This window comes from Esox lucius, chromosome 24 (genome assembly GCF_011004845.1).
Source record: "Esox lucius isolate fEsoLuc1 chromosome 24, fEsoLuc1.pri, whole genome shotgun sequence".
Lineage (NCBI taxonomy): Eukaryota > Metazoa > Chordata > Actinopteri > Esociformes > Esocidae > Esox > Esox lucius.
The window spans coordinates 21,162,311-21,186,436 of NC_047592.1; the positions used below are offsets into that span (position 1 = coordinate 21,162,311).

Consider the following 24,126-nt stretch of genomic DNA (forward strand, 5'->3'; position numbering starts at 1 on the left):
ATTCAGCCAATCATCATTCCTGGCAAACACCACGTTACTTTACTGCTTACCAGACACTACCACGAAAGAGTCTGTCATCAAGGACAGCACTTGACAGAAGGAGCTTTAAGAGCTGCAGGGTTTTGGATCGTTGGAGGTAGGAGATCTGTTAGCAGCCTGATCTATAACTGTGTGCTATGTCGGAGGCTACGCTGTAAACAAGAGACCCTGAAGATGGCGGACCTGCCTGCTGATCGCTTGAGTACAGACCCTTCATTCACCTTTGTAGGACTAGATTTGTTCGGGCCATGGTGTGTCACCTCAAGAAGGACACGCGGAGGCCTGGCAAACAGTATGCGTTTTGGGCAGTCATTTTTACGTGTATGAGCACACGTGCCATCCACATTGAGGTTGTGGAATCAATGGAGTCATCCAGCTTCATTAATGCTTTAAGATGCTCCTTTGCAACTAGGGGACCCGTTAATCATCTGAGGTCCGACTGTGGAACCAATTTTGTGGGAGCCTGCAAAGAGCTTCAGATTGACTCCAGAGGTTGCGACAACAAGCAAGGGGGCAACTATCTCTCTGATCAAGGCTGTGTGTGGTTATTCAATCCCCCACACTTTTCACACATGGGAGGCAGAGCCAGCCTGTCCATTAGGCACTATAGGTGGTCGCCTATGGCCCCACCTTTCAAGGGGGGCCCCCAATCTTACGACATTTATAATAAATGCTTTATTACTAATGTTACTAAAAGCTCGGGTGAGCATTTTTACACGAATCATTGCCGGGACCTTACTAAACATGATACAGTTCACAGACCCACTACATACATTAAAAGGATAGCTCTGTAGGCAATAGTTCATACATAACAAATTTCAGAAAAAGATGATGAATACATAAGAATAGAATGAATAAAATATGAAAACATAAGAAATATACACAGTAGGGCGTCACACACTAATTTGCATAATGCCGCCCGTGATATAGTGGGAGACCTCGAGTACCGTAATTATCACAGTATTCACACACATGGACTCCACCACACTTCTCTCCAAAATGCTCACTTTTTAGAAACGAGAATTTTTTTTTTATTTGTGGCGCTATAAACTTTAGTAATGCTTAGTTGCTTAGGCCTATATATTAGGCATTTTGCATGACAATGTGCTGTCAAAAATAAAATACCAAATATTATAATCTCTATGTTATTATCGACTTCACATATTTGGATTGCCTCTTGTCTGTCATAACATCACGAAGTCTCGTCAGAGTCGAAGTCATGTCAGCAACTCAGCTATTCTTTTTAGTTAATTGAATTGAAATCAGATATTTTATAGAAATGGCATCCAAACGCCATCTGTCTGGAGCTGAGAAGAAGAAGAAGAAAATGTTTTTAGGAAGAAAGCCAAGCTCAATGTAAAGGTATGTTCTTCTGACTTCTATAAATAATGCGTTATTTTTTGCTGTATTAGTTTGAATAAAAATAAATGTAACAATACAATGATCGCAGACAGACAGACATGGAAAAATTGGGCCACATTCAGCGTGTAAAGAATTATCTACCCATGCATTGTGTATAGATTTTTACCCTCTGATGAAGTTATAGTACGTTAGTTGTTTAAATTAAGGCGGGCCATCTCAGGCCTAGCCTAGGTGAAGGGTAAGGTTGTAAAGAGTACGCAAGGTTGTAAAGAGTAACTTTTGGTTAGTTAATTATGCAATTAATTTACGTTAACTGTCTCTTTCTCTGCAATTTCTCAACTGAGAATAATGGTCATTACTAATCACGATTATAATTTTGAGCAAAATCTAATTTAATTAAAGCTGCAAGCAGCATTTATCGGGGTTCAAGCTGTTAAGGCTCTTAAGGCCTTTAAGGACTCAAACATTAAAAGACAGCAAGTTTTATTTAGCAGGCATTTAACCACTGAAATAATAGATGGAAAAGTCCATTCATAGCCAATACAGGCATTTTAGCATTGGAAATGTACGTTTTTCAAAGCTTTTTGACAGTTATAGTTGCACCTATTGTCTGATCTCCACAAAACTCTGCATGCTTCTTCACTATGTTATGACACATATGCTCATCTATTTTTGTGAAGTTTGGGGTTTTTCTATGGGATTTTTTGGTTTTTGAGTGTATTTTGTCCTGCCACTTGAATAAATTATCCTGTTACAGCCAGGCAAATGGAAAAAAACACTTTTTTTTTGATAATTATTGATCTAGAGAGTCCAGAGAATCATCGTAGACCGAATTGGTTCCGAAAGGCCGAAAGTCCAGGTACTAGTTTGCGAAAGTAGGTTTTTAACATATTCGCGAATATTAAATGAACAGTTTGATTGACAGTAGTGGTTCTTGAGGCAAAGTTTTTCAGCATGAGGAGATCTATCAAGTGATATGCATTCTTTGACGAAATTTGTAACAACACGTGATTAGAGAGCCTTAAAACTCGTTAGCGCCAACTAGTGGCCGATTTCTTTCAAAATTCTTACAGACCACTAGGACCTTGTGCCAAACATGCCCAACAAGTTTCGTTCTGATCAGAGTATGTCAACCTGGTTTAATAGGTGCTCAAATCTCATTGGCCAATGGCGGCCATGTTTTTTGAGATACGCAAATATCCTCTTAGGCATACATGGCCCCTTGGGCAAATACACTGCATACCAAATTTCAAGTAATTTGGACAAACGGTCAGGTGTCTATACGTTTTTCGTATTATTTTTCGTATTATAGCGCCACCATGTGGCCAATCGACGCAGTTTTTTTACTGTGACCTCAGACTGACTTCTAACACATGTATACCAAGGTTGGTGAAGTTTACTTAACTACTTCTTGAGTTATAGCCTTTTTAGTAAAATAGGCTCCTCCCACAACTTTAATTTTGCGCCCCCTAGCGACCATGAATCGAAATTTAAACTTTTTTTTGATAATTATTGATTTTCAGACTCCATAGAACATTTCTACACTGGTTTGGTTCCGATCGGGCGAAAAGGGACTAGGGACTAGTTCGCAAAAGTAGGTTTTTGACAAAATTCAAAATGGCGGAAAATCTATCATGGCGGAAATGAAATCGGAGATGTACGTTTTGTTCGTCTTGAGCCAATGATTACAGGGATATAAGACACTTGAGTCTACGACATACGGTCTAGGAGTTATGACCACTTTCGCGCTTTAGGTCGCTATAGCGCCACCTATGGGCCAATCGGGCTCATATTTTGATAACCTCTCCTCGATTTTTGTACTACCATATGCCAAAGTTTCAAAGCTCCAGCTCTTACGGTTTGGGCTGCACGATGCGTTTTACGGCAGAAGAATAATAATAAAAATCTGTACAATAACAATAGGGTTTCAGCACTTCGTGCTTGAACCCCTAATTATTATCATGCAGTCCTAACCCACCCCACCCATTCTCTCTCCCCGCTAAAAATATTCTCCCTCTTTCCAAATTCATATTTAACCATAAAATGTCTAAATAATGCAAAGAAAAGTGTTATTGTGATCATCATCTTAAAGGTCTTAAGCTGAAATGTAGTATTGCATTTCTAGTCATTATGCATAATTGTAGCAGTATCTTATGCATTACAAAAACACCTTTAATTGATACTTATTTTATATGCTTAATTTTTTACATGTGTGCTTTCTTTCTTTTATGTACTAGGGGCTATGCTGAAATTCCTAAAAGTACACACAGCTGCAGCGACAGTCACTGACTCAGTCCATGATGCCGCAACATCAGAATGTTTCCGTAGTGCTACTGGTGAGGATTATAATTTTTAGTTGCACTCTGATATAAAACACTAGTTGTATTAATTTATATTGTACAACACAACATTGTGCCTACTTTATTTAAATCAGCCTTTACACTGTCCATTCATTCAGGCTGTTGCTACACTTAATACACATTTATAAACTTAAATATTGAAATTGTCGTCTCATGTGCTTTCTCTTCCTTCATAAAATTGTAATGACAGTTTTTTACTCGAGTGGGGCCAATTTTCATGATCTTGCCCAGGGCCCCATAACCCCACGGTCCGGCACTGAATCTATACATAGCTATATTTCACTTTCACTTCATGTGTTGCGTAGTGGAAGAATTCTGAACATATGTTGGTATGAAAATGCTTTACACTTCCTGTTTTTCATTGTTTCAATATTGATCCATCATTGCTCAGCTGAGACAAACAAGTAAGTTTATCTATCTCAGGAATGCAGGTAGATATCCTATTTCCTGGACTTCAGGCAAAGGTAAGTGAAGTGCAATGTTTCTTGAACAATGTTAACAAAATCTTATAGCCTGCTGTATGTAAGTATATATAAGTATTTGACCATTGACATATACAATTTTAGTTAAAATGTTCCCATATTCCAGAGAAAAACAAAAATGGGAAAAACCCAGAGTGTCCTTGAGAACAAAGGTTACACTATCCAGGAGGAGGAAGAGAATGGTGTCATTGCTATTGACAAAGAAGGTGACAGGTTTGTTGTTAAAGAAATCAAACTTGAGAAATCAAAGGTGAGTGGGCACTAATATATATATAAATAATCTCTATGAAATATTTTACATTTTATATTATACAAGCTCACTGTATTATAAAATATATGTGGGCACTGGACACCAGTGTATTTATTTGGTTTCTTAAATTTTATTTTTGTTTGTTTTGAGTTAAGAAGGTATTTTAAGATGATGTTAAGTGGCACAGTTGGGGTTTAAATCATACCTTAAAGTTCATTAACTAATATTTTTACTTTTACTTTATGAGGTGCTTTCTATTGTATGCTCTATAGGGTGAGGCTCAGTTTTTTCCCCATTTTGTTTTGCCATTGTCCCTGAATGTAGACCGTTCTCTTTGGTTTTCGTTGTTTGTCCTTCTGTTTATTCTTTTCACTTTTGTCTTTTTATCCCCTTATTTAGCCTGTGTTGCCTTTGTCGAGTCATATAGTGTGTTTCATGTCCCAGCCTGCCTGCCTTATCTTCCTGATATTTTGTTGTTTTTCGACTGCCCACTTGTTTTTATTAAACCATCACTGTCCGTTGACTCTGTGCCTGGCGCACTGCGTTTCAGGTTTGCTTGCTTTGTTTAAAATACTTAAAGTCCCCTATACATCACTCCCATTTTATTGTTATACTTTAAAGTGTATTGTGGTCTTACAAATAACGTTTCATTTGGTGGTACACATCAATTGATTTGGGGGTTTGATTTGTAAATATCTTACAGTCGCATTCCGGTTGCCTTGTGATTTGTAAGGTTATCAATTACATGTTAAAAAAAGGTGTGCAATCAACAGGTAATTGATATCCAAAAAAGTTGAAAAGGAAAGTTTTGACCGAGGAACAGAAGCTTTCAATATGCAGTGGTCTCTTAATTTTATCCCTTCTGTTCCTCACTCAAAACCTTCCTGTTTGACTTTTATGGAAGAAAAAAAGAAAAAGGTGCAGTGGAATTTTATCCAGAGCTGTATAACTTCCCATTGCCTTAAAAGGAAACACAAAGAGGTCATATATAAAAACTTGGTATGTATTACTGCTGTATTATATATATTTTTTGTCTCAACAGACATCAGATTTTAACTCTGATGCTCAATATCTACTCTCTGAGATGAGCACTCTACTGCAAATAAGTCACCCTCATATTGCAAACTACAGAAACTCTTTTCAAGGTAAATTATAATCTAGGTTATTTTTCAGTTTTGAGAAATAGTTTGGAGGTGTTTCCACAGATTAAAATATTATGTAGTATGCATTTATAAACGTAGTATTATTTTCACACAAACCATGTATTTCTACAGATGGTAATCGTTACTATGTAGTAATGGACCATTTTGAGGGTGGAGATCTCTCAAAGAAGATAAGAGACAGGATGGTGACTGGGGATCCTTTCTCAGAACAACAGGTATTTCAGATTAATATCATATTAGTTGTGTTCCTGGTTGACTGTTTTACTGATGTTGTTTGCACAACAGTTTGCATGTCAAGTCATCAACTGTGCTGTCTGGTTTTACATTGGTTTATCACTGCTGATAGGTTCGTCTGACCAGGCATTTTTTTTAAATATGACAAGTTCTTCTGCAGCTAGTCAGCTTGGAACACAGCCATTTTCAAAATGTTTCCAACAGGGGCCACTGGTTGATACAGTTGTGCTCATAAGTTTGCATACCCTGGCAAAAATTGTGAAATCTTGGCATTGATTATAAAAATGTCTTCTCATGCAAATTACCATACCATACCATACCATCTTCTTCCGCTTATCTGGGGCCTGGTCGCGGGGGCAGCAGTCTAAGCAGGGATGCCCAGACTTCCCTCTCCCCAGACACTTCCTCTAGCTCTTCCGGGGGGACACCGAGGCGTTCCCAGGCCAGCCGGGAGACATAGTCCCTCCAGCGTGTCCTAGGTCTTCCCCGGGGTCTCCTCCCGGTGGGACGGGACCGGAACACCTTCCCAGGAAGGCGTTCCGGAGGCATCCGAAAAAGATGCCCAAGCCACCTCAGCTGACCCCTCTCGATGTGGAGGAGCAGCGGCTCTACTCTCGCCACCCTGCGGAGAAAGCTCATTTCGGCCGGCTGTATCTGGGATCTTGTCCTTTCGGTCATGACCCAAAGCTCATGACCATACGTGAGAGTAGGAACGTAGATTGACTGGTAAATCGAGAGCTTCGCCTTGCGGCTCAGCTCTTTCTTCACCACGACAGACCAATACATCGACTGCATTACTGCAGAAGCTGCACCGATCCGTCTGTCAATCTCCCGTTCCATCCTTCCCTCACTCGTGAACAAGACCCCTAGATACTTAAACTCCTCCACTTGAGGCAGGCACTCTCCACCAACCTGAAGTGGGCAAGCCACCCTTTTCCGACTGAGGACCATGGCCTCGGATTTGGAGGTACTGATTTTCATCCCCACCGCTTCACACTCGGCTGCAAACCGTCCCAGCGCATGCTGAAGGTCCTGGTTAGAAGGGGCCAACACAACAACATCATCTGCAAAGAGCAGAGACGAAATTGTGTGGTCCCCAAACCTGACACCCTCCGGCCCCTGGCTGCGCCTAGAAATTCTGTCCATAAAAATTACGAACAGAACCGGTGACAAAGGGCAGCCCTGCCGGAGTCCAACATGCACTGGGAACAAGTCTGACTTACTGCCGGCAATGCGGACCAAGCTCCTGCTTCGGTTGTACAGGGACCTGACAGCCCTTAGCAAAGGACCCAGGACCCCATATTCCCCAAGCACCCTCCAAAAGATGGAGGTGGAGGGGTTTGAGTACCCGAGTGACCCTAGGAGCTATGTTGTCTGGGGCTATATGCCCCTGGTAGGGTCTCCCAAGGCAAACAGATCTTAGGCGACGGGTCAGACTAAGAGCGGTTCAAAACCCCCTTAATGATGATTAAAATTATGAGTACCGTGACGTCGCCTGGTATGGTGCAGCCGGGGCCCCACCCTGGAGCCAGGCCCGGGGTTGGGGCTCGTATGCGAGCGCCTGGTGGCCGGGCCTTCCCCCATGGGGCCCGGCCGGGCTCAGCCCGAACGGGCGACGTGGGGCCGCCCTCCCGTGGGCTCACCACCCACAGGAGGGACCATAAGGGGTCGGTGCGAAGAGGATCGGGCGGCAGTCGAAGGCAGGGGCCTAGACAACCCGATCTCTGGACACGGAAACTAGCTCAAGGGACGTGGAATGTCATGCAAATTAATATTTTTTAATTTAAGGATAGAGATCATATGAATCCATATATTATCACATAGTTGTTTGGCTCCTTTTAGAACATAATGATAACAGAAATCACCCAAATGACCCTGAGGAAAAGTTTACATACCCTTGAATGTTTGGCCTTGTTACAGACAAACAAGGTGACACACACAGGTGAAAATGGCAAATAAAGTTGAATTTCCCACATCTGTAGCTTTTAAAATTGCAGTTAGTGTCTGTGTATAAATAGTCAATGAGTTTGTTAGCGCTCACGTGGATTGACTGAGCAGGCTAGAGACTGAGACATGGGGAGTAGAAAAGAACTGTCAAAAGACCTGTGTAACAAAGTAATGGAACTATATAAAGATGGAAAAGGATATGAAAAGATATCCAAAGCCTTGCAAATGCCAATTAGTACTGTTCAATCACTTATTAAGAAGTGGAAAATTCAGGGATCACTTCATACCAAGCCACGGTCACGTAGACCAAGAAAGATTTCAGCCAAAACTGCCAGAAGAATTGCTCGGGATACAAAGAAAAACCCACAGGGAACCTCAGGAGAAATACAGGCTGCTCTGGAAAAAGACAGTGTGGTTGTTTAAACGAGCACAATATGACGATTCTTGAACAAAAATTAGCTGCATGATCGAGTTACCAGAAAGAAGCCTTTACTGCGCCAATGCCACTAAAAAGCTTGGTTACAATATGTTTGACAACACCTCACAGCTTCTGGCACACTGTAATTTGGAGTGACGAGACCAAAATAGAGTTTTATGGTCACAACCATATGCACTATGTTTGGAGAGGGGTCAACAAGGGCTATTGTGAACAGAATACCATCCCCACTGTGAAGCATGGTGGTGGCTCACTGATGTTTTTGAGGTGTCGGAGCTTTAAAGGCATGGGGGATCTTGTGAAAATTGATGGCAAGATAAATGTAACATATTATCAGAAAATACCTATGACCTACAGTTGAATGGGAATCCCTTAAGAAATAAAATACATTTGATTTGCCTGCTCACCCATGTTTTCTTTACAAAGGGTACATATATTACCAATTCTCCAAGGGTATGCAAACTTTTGAGCACCACTGTATGTTCATCAGACCAGGCATTCTTTAAAAATTTGGCAAGTTCTTCTGCAGCTAGTCAGCCTGGAACGCATTTTCATTCATAACACTATGAATCCAAACTATGTTACTCCATGTTAAACCAAAGTTATTAACTGTATTTCTTCCCAGATCATGGAGTGGCTTGTTGAGATCTGTATGGCCCTTAAGTGTGTCCATGACAACAGTCTTCTTCACAGAGACCTGAGACCCCAGGTAAACACTGGCCTTTCAAAAGAAGAAAAAGAAGTATGTCTTTATGATACAGAAATTGAGGAATGATACAGGAGAGTGTTTTTGCTATAACAGCAGTGGCCTGGATTCAGACCCATTCTGCATTTGGGTCGAATCCCCTGGACCATCCTAGGCCACCACACTGGTCTGTCATGTGGACCTCCCGGTTTTTCATGTATTTGATCTACTCCAGAAATAGCACACCTCAAATGGTCAAATAATCATTACGCTTTTGATAACATGAATCGGAGCCCAGTCCTACAATAGAGGTTAGAGAAGTTAGCAGGGTTAAATGTATTTACTCTGAGTTCATAAATGGTATGACAAAAGCGTCTTGTGATTTTTAGATTTTAGTAAAAAAAAATATATGTTAATAATAACATCTTTTAAATGAGTGTAAAATATATGTTATTTACTTGTCATGTTTGTCACATTTGATTGCCTTGGTTTATTGTACTGACTTTTTACTGGACACTACTGACAGAAAGTACACATGTAGTAGGGGTTGCAGGCTAGTGTGATATGTACAGCTTGTTTGATCATGAAGGATTTTCTGATTTATTTGAGGGGTTTCTGAACCATTCTGTATTTACTGACTAAAGGCAGCTGTCTCATTTCTGTTCTTAGAATCTAATTATATACAAAGGCAATTACGTAACGCATACTGTATAATGCCCTATTTTGCAGAGATATATCCCATTACCAGTCCCAGGCAAAAAAGACGGAAGTCACAGAAATGTTGAGCTACAAAAGTTTTACCTACAAATTACTTATGTATTTGTTCAGCATCGTCAGTGACTGTGTACTCATGTCTTTTTAGTCAGGTAACAAAACCAAATGCCTCAACATACAGTAACAGTCAGCACTATAAATGCATAGATCGAGAAAACAAGGATGGTTTGGGTTTTGCCGTATGCCTAAATATTGGTCAGACAGTACTGAGTCACGCTGTTGTAAAAAAATAATAATAATCCAGCTGTTTTGCTGTTTAGCAAAGTTATATTTTATATTCATGCATACAATAACAATAAAGGTCAATCGATTGCATATCACACTAGAACCAAATTAATGTAAAGTCTACCTAAAACCATGGCAGGACAATGTTCTAGGCTGGAAACTGTAACAGATATTTTGAATTGTTAATATGTCCATCCGAGTAGGTCCTTAAAACTTGGCCCTGGATGCTGCTATATCCCCAGTGGAATGAGCAGGACTCCTCACAGGGAACACTTGTCCTCTGCTGACACAGACCCAGTGAGACAGGAGGTCCTAAGACAGTGACCTGCTCAGAGCTGCTTTGGGAAAGCATAAAAAGAGCTGGAAAACCAAAGAGAAGGGCCCAGTGCACATGGACTTACATAGTTTCCTTTGAAAATTCTATAGAAATATATATATGTATATATATATATATATATATATATATACACACCACTCTTCAGATTCCTCATATTGATCAGTGGTTTGTGGATCTTATAATGGTTTTGAGTGTAATCTTTATTTATTGGTGCTTCCCATATTAGGTTTTTGTGATATCAATCAATCAATCAAATGTATTTACAAAGCCCTTTTTACATCAGCAATTGTCACAAAGTGCTTTTACAAAACACCAGGCCTTAAACCCCAAGGACAAAACAACCGTAGTGTTGAATTTCAGTGGCTAGGAAAAACTCCCTAAGAAGGCCAACATTTAGGAAGAAACCTAGAGAGGACCCAGGCTCAGAGGGGTAACCAGTCCTCTTCTAGCTGTGCCTGGTGAACATATTAAGAGTACAATTGTAATAATTAATAAATGCATGTGGGCTGAGTCCAGAATCTAGTAGTATGACCAGATGGAGAAGGACAGGGACATCACGGGGGAGGGAGGAGGTGTCAGCACAGTGGCATCTGAAATCGTCAGGTGTCATCTTGATCTGCCACACAACCTGGAGGACTTTGGACAGGGACAGCAACGGTTCCCCCAAGCCAGGTACTCCGCAGATGTGGGCCAGGACCTCTTGTCCTCCTAAGTTTAAAACAGCAGGAGACAGGACATTTTTAAAAAGCATTCCTTATATCTACAATAATTTATAGTGGAGAAGGAGAACTTAGTAGAGAAGGAGAACTGACCCTACTCCCCCAGCACAATAATATAACAGTGTAAGACCTTGGGGCTGAGATGGGATGTCCAGTGACACTGTGGCCCTATCTGGGGGAGGCCCCGGACAGGGCCCAACAGGCAGGAAATCAATCAACCCACATTGTCAAGCATCAACCAAAGGGACACCCATCAACCGCAACCACTCTGAATGAGGGCTGAGTATTGCTAGCAGAGTACAGCCCAATTGCCAAATTGTGTAAAGAGGCTAGTACTGGAGTTATGTGTTCAAATTTGTGTGTTCTAATTAGGATTCTAGCAACCGTCTACAGGACTAATTGAAGTTTATTTATTGATTTGTCAGGGTAACCGGAAAAAATAGCATTGCACTAATCTAGTCTAGAAGTAACAAAAGCATGGATTCGTTTTTCTGCATCAGTTTTTGATAGAAAGTTTTTGATTTTTGCAATATGAAAATATGCAACTCTTGAGACATTTTATAATTTCATCAAAGGAAAGGACAGGGTCAAGGGTAACGCTGAGGTTTTTTACAGTTTTTTGGGATACGACCATGCAGCCGTCAAGGTTCACAGTGAGATCTGCTAACAACGCTATTTGTTTCTTGGGTCCTAAAACAATAATTTCTGTTTTTCATGAGTTTAAAAGCAAGAAGTTCTCTGTCATCCACTTCCTAATATCTGAAACGCATACTTTTAAAGTAGCACATTTTGAAATTGAAATATATAACTGTGTGTCATCAGCATAACAGTAAACATTGACATTGTGATTCCAGATTACATCACCCAGAGGCAGCATATATAGTGAGAACAATAATGGGCCCAGAAACGAGCCTTGAGGAACACCAAAACATACCTTTGACTTCAGAGGATACGCCATCCACACATACAAACTGATATCTTTCAGATAAATAAGATTTAAACCAGGCTAGAACATGTCCACGTACCCAAATATGGGTTTCCAGTCTCTTTAAGAGAAGGGAGTGATCAATAGTGTCAAAAGCAGCACTAAGATCAAGAAGCACTAGGATGGATGCAGAACCTTTGTCTGAGGCCATTAGAAGGTCATTTGTTACCTTCACGAGTGCATTACTATGATGGGATCTGAAACCGGACTGGAGCATTTCATAAATGTTATTTGTCTTCAGGAAGGCATTCAGTTGTTGGGAAACACATTTTTCTAAGATTTTTCAGAGGAATGGGAGGTTCAATATTTGTCTTTTAATATTGGGATCCAATAAAAGAGGCTTAATTTCTGCCATTTTTAGTTAGTTTGGTACACATCTAGAGGAAAGGGCGCAATTTATTATGTTCAACATTGGCAGACCTAGCACAGGAAATAGCTCCTTAAGTAATTTTGTTGGCTTCGGGTCTAGCTGACAGTTTGTGGGTTTAGAACTCAAATTTAGTGAATGTGTCGAGCGATACGGGATCAAAACATTTGCATCTCCATTGACACCAGGTCAGGGAGGTTCAGGACATTCTCAGGACAACTGAGATTTTGGGGTCTATTTAAGGAGGAGTCAGTTATTTGTTTTCTAATGATGATGATCTTTTCATCAAAGTAGTTAATGTATTAATTACAGCTAAAGTGACAACCTGGTCTCAGGAACCTACGTAGATTATTTTACGAAAATCCATGGCCCCCGCTTTCGTATTATATGTGACGTTACATTACAATGCGCCACCAAAACGAATGATACATTACGAAATTATTCAAACGTAACATATCTTACGAACGCTGTTACAACGTATCAAATGTTACGACCGCTAATAAAACGTAAAATAGAATACAAACGCCAGACAAAAGTATGATATTTTACGAATGCTATGAAAGATGATTTTTTTGGACAAAATTTTAGATCTGAATTTCAAACTGGTGACGTTTAGATTACAAGGCAATCACCTTACCCACTGACCCACACTAAACATGGGGATTTATGATGAGTAACAGCAATAGCAAGTTCTCATCATTCTAAGACCAGGTTGCAACCGAGGACCCACTGTTGCTTTTTTGTTAACTTTGCAACTGTATCAAAGAGACATTTTGGATTGTTCTTTTTTCACCTCAATCAGTACTTCCAACTTGGTGGTGTGCCACTTTCGTTCCAATTTTCTCGAGGCTTCTTTGATTGGTCTAGTATTGTCTGTGTACCAGGGAGCAAGTTTATTGTTGTGTATTTCTTTTGTTTTTAATTGTGCAACCATATCTAAAATATTTGGCAGTGTTGAGTTTGGATCCTCGATTTGATCGTTTGATTATTTACTCTGTCGTTGATGAGCGAGCTTGTAAGAATATCAAGGAATCTATTTGTAGTCCGAGAATATATAGTGCAGCTTTTGAAACTCATTGTTTGCAGGTTGTTTGCAAGTGGATTTCTTGTTTGAACTTTAAATGTAATAAGACATTGATCTGATATTCCAGGATTTTTTGGGGAAATTATTAGATCTACAATATGTATTTCTCGTGACACGATTAAATCTAAGGTATGATTGTGGCAGTGTGTTGGACCTGAGACATGTTGGATGAAACCCATTGAGTCAATTATGGCTTCAAAGGCTTTTTGAAGAGGGTCATTGGACTTTTCCATATGAATATTGAAATCGGCAAACATTTTAATACTATCTGCCATGACTACAAGGTTAGACAAGAATTCTAGAAATTCATTGAGGAACATTGTGTATGGCCTGGGGGGCCTCTAAATAGTAGCTATGTAAAACAATTTATCAGTCTGGTTAACTTTCATGAGTAAAACTTCAAATGAATGAAAACCAGTGATGTGTTTGAGAGTAAATTTATATTTACTGTCATAAATATTAGCAACACCCTCTCCTTTCCGGGATGCACGGGAGATATGATCACTAGTATATCCAGGAGGAGAGGCCTCATTTAGGGCAGTGAATTCATCAGGCTTTAGCCACGTTTCACACAAGACAATAACATCTAGTTTATGATCAGAGATTATTACTCTGGCTATGCTATTGACAGACTCCACTATGCTAGCATGCTGGTTAAAGCCTGTGGCCTGACCAGCACCCTATCTCAAGGGTGAGGCTATAGGAGTGATGTTCCTAGATAAAAGAAGAGCACCACTCCAGCTAGGATGGAGTCCGTCGCTCCTCAGCAGATAAGGTCTGGCCCCATTTCTGGGAGAGTCCCAAAAAGAGAGCCAGTTATATACAAACTCTACCTCCTGCGACTGGCAGATCTCCGTTTTCAGACAGCGATTGAATTGCGCAAGTCTGCTGTAGAGCTCGTCACCACCCCTAGCTTGGAGGGGGCCAGAGACAATTACTCGATGCCGACACATCTTTCTAGCTAGTTTACACGCTGATGCTATGTTCTGCTTCATAACCTCTGACTGTTTCATTCTAACGTTGTTGGTGCCAACGGGAATAACAATATCTCTGTGCTCTCTATACTTGCCAGTTTTAGACTTTGCTCACACCAGCCCCAGATTGCGGCTACGTCGGTGGCTCTGCCCCCCGGTAAACAATGTACGATCGCTGGCTGATTCTTTAGTCTAATACTGCGGGTAATGGAATCGCCGATGACTGAAGTAAATGGCTGCCAATCATTCCCCTCCAAAGACGGCTCGGCTCTTGACTCCGACTACAGTGGGGAAAACCTGTTGAAAGTCTCTGTTGGATTTAGCAACGATTCAGGTTTAACTGGTCGACTTCATTTCTTCCCAGTGACCAAGAGAAAGTTATTGCCCGGCTTCAGGAGCTGTTGCCGGGGGACTAACAACACTGTTGTGATAGTCATTGCAACAATCATTGTAGTTCTCCCAGTAATTATATGTACAGTGGTGCTCACAAGGTGACACACACAGTTGAAAAATCCCACAACTGTGGCTTTTTAAATTCCAAATAGTGTCTGTGTATAAATAGTCAATGAGTGTGTTAGCTCTGACGTGGATCAACTGAGCAGGCATATTAGAAGTGGCCAAATCAATAGTTTGGTAAATTCTGAGAAAAGATGAATGCACTGGTGAGCTCTGCAAGGCAAAAAGGCCTGGACTTCCATGAAAGAAAACAGTGGTGGATGATCGTAGGATCCTTTCCATGGAAAATAAAAAACTCTTCACAACATCCAGCCAAGTGAAGAACACTTTCCAAGAGGTAGGCATATCATTATCCAAGTCTACCATAAAGAGAAGACTTCACAAGAGCAAATACAGAGGGTTCACCACAAGGTGCAAACCATTAATAAGTCTTAAGAATAGAAAGGCCAGATTAGATTTTGCCAGAAAACATTTAAAAAGGCCAGCCCAGTTCTGGAACAGCATTCTTTGGACAGATGAAACTAAAATCAACCTGTACCCGAATGATGGGAAGGAGCATACCACATCATCTGTAAAACATGGTGGAGACAGTGTGATGGCATGGACATGCATGGCTTCCCAACGGCACTGGGTCACTAGTGTTTGTTGATGTGACAGAAGCAGCCGGATGATTTCTGAAGTGAATAAGGATATATTGTCTGCTCAGATTCAGCCAAATTCAGCGAAGTTTCACTTCACAGATGGGCAATGACCCAAATCTTACTGCGAAAGCAACGCAGGTGTTTTTTAAGGCAAAGAAGTGGAATATTCTGCAATGGCTGGGTCAATCACTTGATCTCAACACGATTGGGCATGCATTTCACCCACCCACGAACAAACAACAACCGAAGACAGCTGCAGTAAAAGCATTGCAAATCGTCCCAAAGACCTAGCATTTGGTGATGTCCATGCATTCCAGACTGCCTGCAAAGAATTCTCAACAAATTAATAACAAAATAAAAACGTATTTATGATTGTATTAATTTGTCCACTAACATTTGAGCTCCTGAAATGAAGGGAACAAGTATAAAAATGTTTGCCATTACTAAATAGTTCATACAATCTTTTTATTCAACCCCTTTAATTAAAAACTGAAAGTCTACACTTCAGTTGCATCTTGGTTGTTTCATTTAAAATCCATTTTGGTGGCATACAGAGCTAAAATTAGGTCAGTTTCCAAATATTTCCTAACTATAATTGTCAAAATGAGTAAATTAGTAAAAAGATTACCTTACCCATCATTCAATCAAATGTATTATATAAAGAAATGTTTACATCAGCAGTTGTCCTAAAGTACTTATAGATACTTTACATATTAAAAAAAAGAGCTTGGACAGGGACAATTAGTTGTTGTCAAGCCAGGTAGTTCCTAGGCATGGTTCAAGTCCTCCCAAAACTCATCAAAAAATACAAATTGGAGAATTTCTTAGCTCCTGTAGGATACACCTGCATGTACTTAGGACCAACATTAATGAATGCAACAATTAAATAGTTCACAATTTACACTTCAAACCTTGATCCCTGTCAGATGTTGTTCCCCTCCCATAGCAGTCAAACCACTTTATGAGGTTCAGGACAGAAAGTTGGCTACAACTTTACATAGCTACGTAATAGGATGCCTAAAATAAAACAGTTCTGTTGGACAGGATAGACAAAAACATTGATGGCTTCATGATTCCCTTGTCTTTTCACTTGACAAAAAAGTCAGTTATTGTTAGTGATGGCCACTCGAGGGTTCATTACCGTTCTTCTAGCAGCAGGATATTATGCTAGCAGTGCTAACTCAGATATAAATATAAAAAAATCAAAATAAAAGCCATAATTGAATTATATAAGTAAATATAGTTAGCAATCTTGTCTGTACATTTTATATTTAATGTCTGTTCTAATGTTATCCTGGTCTGTTCTTTTTCAAAGGTATTCATTTCAATTATGGCTTTTATTTTGAGAAAGAAAATCTGAGTGCTGCCAGCATAATATACAATAACTCTAATGAAGCCACGAATGTCCATCACTAATTATTTTCACCTATATTGATAGATACTGTATCTATGTCATTCACAAGTTGCTAATTAGCTGTTAAAACCTGCACGGCACCCATGACAACAAGAAGTTTATGTTATGGTTTAAATGAAATAGCAAGCAAAATAAAGTTACATTACGATTAATTTGCTGGATAGTACTAAGTTGATTTGGAAATTATAAACATCTGTATTTTTTTATTATTCCATAATGCATTTGTATGAGAGACCAATCTGTGACTGTCAGAATGTAGGCAGCGTTGTCAGATGGGAAAGTTTCCCACATAATTGGGCTATTTGTAATGAAGACTGCGGGTGATTGGACCTACACTGTCAGTGAATCTGGTTGCTAAGGATCATAACAGTGGAAGAAAAAGTAACAAAACTTAGATATTCCACTCGGTAAAGAAAAGCAATACAATATAAAAAATTAAATGCAATGGTTTGTGCCCTTGAGAAACATCTTTAGTAAAGATGTTGAGCAGCAGAAGCATGAGAATATGGATAGTTCTGATGTTAAAATGACAGGAGCAGCATTGCAGCTTATAGGAAAGGGGATTACAGTAGGGATCTAGGTCCAACAGTAGCTTGCAGCAAAGTTTTGTAACTGCAGGTATGTTTTGTTGTAGCCTATTAACAAGCTTCTGTTGAAACTTTCATACATATTGGGGAAAATACTATTAAATATTTATATTATCTGCCTCTGTCTTTTAGTTGGGAAATCAGGTAGTAGTAATTAGTCTTTTGCGATTGGGGGGTGGTAGGGGGGGCCTCCGCGGCAAAAGTTTCCTCAGGTCAACTGTCATGTCCTTTGTTCTGCTGATGTTAAGGGCGAGGTTGCTGTCCAGGCAGCACACTGGTAGTCACCTCCTCCCTGTAGACCGACTCGTTATTGGTTTGTTGTTGTTTGAGACCTAAAACCTTGGTGTCATCTGCAGGGTTGATTACGGTCTTTGTCAGGTGCGAGTCACACAGTCATGGATAAACCGGGAGTTAATTCATCATTTCTAAACTGCAACTAAACGTCTTCTGTTTAGTTGGTGTTTCCAAAAAAATCTAAATTACAAACATCCATTTCTGCACAACTATTAATAACTACTTTGTTAAAAAGTCATTATTGGTTAGACGGCCACTGAAATCTACTCTCTCTGTGAAAATGATTTACTTTGTTTGAAGGAAACGTTAGGACACTTCGCATGCACAGGTTGCTATAGTGTTACCAGTTTAGCAAATGTATCAACAGATTTGGGCAGTTTTTTTGGTCGCCCAGCGATATTTGGTGAATTGAACTCTGGTACTCTGCTCAATCTCTACTGCCCCTTCCTACTAAGAATTTGGAAAAGCATGTTTAGGAATGAAGTAGGGTGATTGTGGATTGATAGGAAAATATCTGAAACTACATAAACGATGAAAGAAAGAATCACGGAATAAGAAGCCTACAAAAGCCTACTAGAAGCCTGCTAAAGACAGACAAGCAATATACATCATTGTATTAAAGGTGAGGCCTGAGCAGCCAGCTACTTTGATTTGTATCATAAACCGAATGGTTTGCAAAGTGAATTAAATTTATGAAACTGTATTCCACTGGTATGACAGAAATCTTTTTATTTTGATAACCGATAAGTAGCAATAATGCCTATTTGGGGGTTTGTGGTATATGGTCAATATAACATGGATAAGGGCCGTATCTGAGTACAACGTAATGGGGGAAACTACTCTTAACCCTTGTACATTGATAATAGCACATATACCATATAGTTAACTAGTTCAGGATGACAACCAATTGTTAATCCTATGGGAGTTTCTGAGGAGAGGTTTATGAACAACTAATGACCTGGGGAATTGGGTGACATTTTCTTTATGAAAAAAGGAAATTATCAATACAGCCTTTGGGCAGGACAATGAACTGTATTATTTCATGTGATATAAAGTGTTCAGTTCAATGTTGTTCAATGTTGTTTTCATTAAACTATTAACAATAGTTTTTTTGACAGAATATCTTCTTCACAAAATTTGGGACACTTTGTTTGGGAAATTTTGGAAGAGTCACTGGAAAGTATGGTACTTTTTCGATAATTATAAATGATCAAAATATATTCCAGTACAGCAGTGTTTAACCTGTTGATTGACAGCATTTATGTTCTACCAATGCTAAAAGATCTTCAGAGAATGGTGCATTGGCCTATTTAGATCCAGAGATTCGGACAGGTGGAATATATAACAACAAAAGGTAAATTCTAAATGTTACCCAACAAAATTATGTCAATAGCACGCAACCCTGTGATGTCCAGCCAAAGAAAAGATAATTCATGCTGAGGTCAAAGCCCATAAAATAGTGTCCATGTTCAAGAGGATCACAAGGCCAACTGATTGATTCACACCGTCCTTGAAACAAAATTTAATTATATTGTTGTTTTTTATTAATAATATTATTTACCCATGATACATTGTGGTTTTTGTTCTCTTCGAACAAAGCATATGACACCACCGACTGAAGGGGTGAAATGGCCTTAAATTACACAGCAAGAGGAAGGAACCACTGATGGCTAAAATAAATGGGTCCAGAAGAATCTGACAAACTCATCCATTTGTCCCACATTTGGATGTTTTAAACCTTCTCTGTGACCAAGAACTGATGGACATAGTGGTGCACTGAGATAAAGTAGGATTATGCCCAATTATATGTTAATCAAATGTTTTACCGGTGACAGAAAAAAATAATTATTACACAAAATGTTTGATTCCAACTTTCAACCTCTCAGTCCCTGCTTACAATGTAGGCGTTTAATGTAATCACTGGCCATTAAAGAGAATTTAGTCAAATCCATATCTCCATGCATTTCTATTTAGGAAAAAGGAGATTTTAGCTAGCTTGCTAACCAATGAAAGCGATCTAATCATGAGCTACTATTCCTGACAAATGTATTAGAAATTTCTGTGATTGGTGTCATGTATGATTTGTTTTATTTCTTGCTCAATGAACATTCTTGTTTGACTGCATGTGGGAACATGTCATACTCTGCTTAGCCAGATATATCAGATATTTGGCCTATACAGTATTGACTTATGTATTTGATCTTCTTTCCAGTGATATATGGTCCCTGGGGTGTGTGCTGTATGAGTTGTGCATGCTTCAAACTGCAGTAAGTTAGACTTCCATCTCAATGTTGGCCACTTTATAATACAAAAAGCTGTGTAATTGTAACAGTTCCTTCTTTACAGTTCACTGCAGAGAGCACAGTCAACCTCATCCCTAAAATATTAGATGGTCCTTACCCATCTCTCCCAGAGAGCTTCTCACCTGAGCTCCGTGACCTGCTGTTTGAAATCTTCCAAAAAGACCCATCCATTAGGCCTTCAATTGGAGAAATCCTGGCAAAGCCCTTCATTATCAGTTTCCTCAAAAAAATGGTTTGCAATACAAGACAACATTACATGATATATTTGTTTATACATTATTTTATTCATAATTCACAAAGCAAAGTTTTCAATTTGAATTAATTTGTTTGTAGAATGAGAGAACTGTGAAGAGACTCCAGACAAATGTGGACAACCTGAGAGCGTTGGCAGACAGCTTGGAGCGTGTGCACCAGGGCACCACCATAGGCAGTCTGACAGGAGGTGTTATTGGGCTCGCTGGAGGAATCACCTCCATAGTGGGACTCATCCTAGCTCCCTTCACTCTGGGCGCCTCCCTGATCGTCACTGGGGTCGGTGTTGGGGTGGCTGTCGCTGGTGGAGCCACAGCCGGAGTTTCCAACATAACCAACATGGTCAATCAGTCTACAGACCGAAAAGCCATCAAGAACATCATCAAGGAGTTCCAGGAGAAGATGACCTGTATCGGCACATCAATACAAGACATCGCTGAGGGGTTGGACGTAGGACGTGAATACTCCACTGCTAAGTATCTGTCAGGGGCTGGAGCACGAGTTGGGAGGGGCCTAGGGGGTATTCCTGAGCTTGTCCGATTGGTCCAAGTGGCCAACATCGGCAAGGTTGCTGCACACACTGCCAGGGCCGTGCGGATATCAGGGATAGCAACAGGAGTATTATCTGCTTTATTTGTACTGGTTGACATGTTCTTCATCGCCGTGGATGCCAAAGAGATCCATAACATCCGACAGGCAAAGAAAAACAAAAAGTGTGGTGATACCATTCAATTAGAAGTGATGGACACAGACTCCACCACTGATCTGAATCCTGAATGTGAAAAACCAAAGACTGAAATCAAGTCAGAGACTATGAAGTTCATTCAGGAAATCCGACAGAAAACTGAACAGCTGCAGGAGTGCCTGGTCGAACTGAATGACACATTCTTTAACATTCCTGAAATACTGGACCCGGAATAACAGACTATAGTCATTTGATGTGATGGTAAAATATACTGAAATAACAAATAGAGCAGATTTCATTCATTCAACTATGGGCAATCTGACTTGACAAAATAAGCCCACAGGTTTTAAACTTTTTCTCTTCTCAGATGTGTGCACAACTTCATTATTAGGTCATAGAAATCTAAGAATGTATCACGTTTTTGAACGGAGGCTTATTAGTTACACTTAGCAATTTAGACTTGTAAACACATATTTACGTTAAGACTGTGTCTTAACAATGTCCATCAATTCTGTGTGCTGGCCCATATCTTACCAGAACACACAGGTTGGTCAAAGATAATGGAAATGTTCTACCATAACAGAACACCAGGTGATTGCGGGTAAGTCAGCGCAGTCAGGAACAATCATCTAAAAACCTGCCAGCTTCAAAGTTTCTGGAGATTTCACTTGTGCTGTAAAAGTCCACATGTCTGTCACTCATGACCACTAGCCAGGGTTGTAGCTAACATGTGGAAAGGTGGGTATGATTCACAGGGCCCATGGCTTGGCAGGGCCCACTGATCATCATAATGTCAATGTCGTCTGTCGTCTTGATTTGCAGCAGTCGGGGACCCTTATGTCTAGAACCGGCCCCGGTTGGGCAATACTGTTTGACTGATTTGAAGATTTCACTTTGTTTGCTGTTATCAGTGGATTTATTATGGTCAGTGGATTTGATTTGAAATAGTTTTTCACACCTTAATGGATAGGACTGTATTTCAGACATTCTTTGATACTAAAGTTTACAGATTTTAACTAAATAAACTGGGCAGGTTCCCAACAAGTACCTCTAGGTAGCGGGCAGTTAGGGACATCAACAATTTACAGACGCCATGGAATGAGGGCTGTGAATCCAGGGATGGGCAATTTGTTTTTGATGTCGTCATGGAGGAGTGGAAGAGGACTCCAGTGGCAACCTATGAAGCTCTGGTGAACTCCATGCCCAAGGGGGTTAAGGCAGTGCTAGGAAATAATGGTGGCCACACTAAATATTAACACTTTGTGCCCAATTTGGACATTTTCACTTTGGGGTGTACTCCCTTTTGTTGTCAGCGGTTTAGAGATGAATGGAATCAGTTATTTTGAGGGGATAGCAAATTTACACTGTTATACAAGCAGTACACTCACTACTTTACATCGTAGCAAAGTGTGATTTCCTCAGTGTTGTCACATGAAAATATATAATCAAATATTTGCAAAAATGTGAGGTGTGTACTCCCTTCTGTGAGATACTGTACATACATGCACATACATTGCACACAGCTTGTAAACATTGCAATCAAATATTCATACACACACACACAACATTTTCACTGTAAATTGTGACACCTTTGTTTTGTGTCCTGATGAGATGCTAAATAAAGACACTGAACTGTCTTACATTAAACTTGTCTGTCATTCTGTTTCACGCTTCTCTTTGTTTTTTGCCGAACCCCATAAGCGGCCAGGAAGAGCGAATATCTCTTACTGACTGCCTGACTGACTACCCTTTGTTAAATAGCGTAGTGGTTAGAGAAGCGGAAATTAAAAATATAGGTCCCCTGTTTGAGTGTCCTCACAGTCAAAACAGAGTATGCATTATTAATTATTCCATATAGGCGAAAACTTCACTGGCTATAAACTTAAGTATCTAAATTATAGTAAGCCAGAAAGAAAACAGTTTACAGCTATATTGCGACTGTTTCTGGTGGATTTTCAAAGTATGCATCCGTGCATGTGTTTTGGGTCAGGACAGGCAAACACGTAGCTACATTTAATAGTTACGTTATAGTAAGCCTTAACTAAAACTGTATACGGTTATATGGTTGATCTTCAGTCTCGCAAGCAATTGCTCAATTCTTGTGACTGTTCCTAGGAAGTTAGTAGATACTAGTAAGCCTATTACTGGCTAATAAGCTGTTATAATGGCCAGTGGCAAAAGCCATACAGTTCATAGATGCTATTTGTGGTGGAGATAAACTGAATAAGAAACGTTAGTCAGTTTAACACAATGCTTAATGGTCTAGAGACATGGGACCTGTAGTGCCGTGGCATAGTGGTTAAAGACAAATATTCCTTACCGACCCTCCAGCGTGAGTTTTTTTGCGTGTGACTTCAGTACTCTCTCCAGTATTTGAACTCACTGCAGCATTTGAACAGTCACCTTGCTAGGTAAGGAACACTACATACTGTGATGGTTTCTGGGCCTGGGGCGCCCTCTACTAACGTGCGGGGTATCCGCCGGTCTGGCTCCCCTGTTTTCTGAAACCACTGTTCTCCACAGCTCTCTGCCGGCACTGATTACTAATGCCCAACACCTGTGTTTCACAGTTATAATGGCCCGCAGCAGTCCAGGACGCTGTGGGTTATTGTTTCTCTATGGACAAATGATCGACGGCAGACGGAAACGCTACGTCCTCCCTGTCGTGGTTTCATTGGACTCTTATATGCTGTGCTTTGTTATTTTAGTTGATCTGGACATTTTCCTTTGTTCTGGTTTCCACGGCATTGTAAGTGTTTGCTTTTCGTTTAGTTGAGTAATAAAAGACCGAAAAGCACCCTCCTGCATTCGACTCCTTCACCTAACCATCACAAAAACGTTGAAAAGGAAGGTTCTGGGTGAGAAACAAAAGGGTTAAAATTAAGAGACCTTTTCAAATTGAACACTTCTGTTCTTCACTCAAAACTTTACTTTTCAACTTCTGTGGAAAAAAAGGAAAAAGGTGCAGTGATCTCTTAATTCTTTCCGGATCTATATATATATTACTTGTATAATACAGGGAGCAAGAACTCCCTGCTGCTGTTAAGAGTTTTCCCTGAAAGGACAGTTCT

The 24,126-nt window shown here is 40.0% G+C and overlaps 1 protein-coding gene across 1 annotated transcript in view; it reads left to right on the forward strand.

Moving 5' to 3' along the window:
• Positions 1 to 4,180: 4,180 nt before the first annotated feature.
• LOC105010062 (serine/threonine-protein kinase Nek4-like) overlaps positions 4,181 to 24,126 on the forward strand; it is a 717,288-nt gene continuing 697,342 nt past the window's right edge. Inside the window, exons 1-3 of the mRNA XM_034290695.1 lie at positions 4,181 to 4,225; positions 4,350 to 4,493; positions 5,536 to 5,638. Of these exons, the coding sequence (XP_034146586.1) occupies positions 4,187 to 4,225; positions 4,350 to 4,493; positions 5,536 to 5,638 (286 nt within the window). The 5' untranslated portion in view covers positions 4,181 to 4,186. The remainder of the gene's footprint in view (positions 4,226 to 4,349; positions 4,494 to 5,535; positions 5,639 to 24,126) is intronic.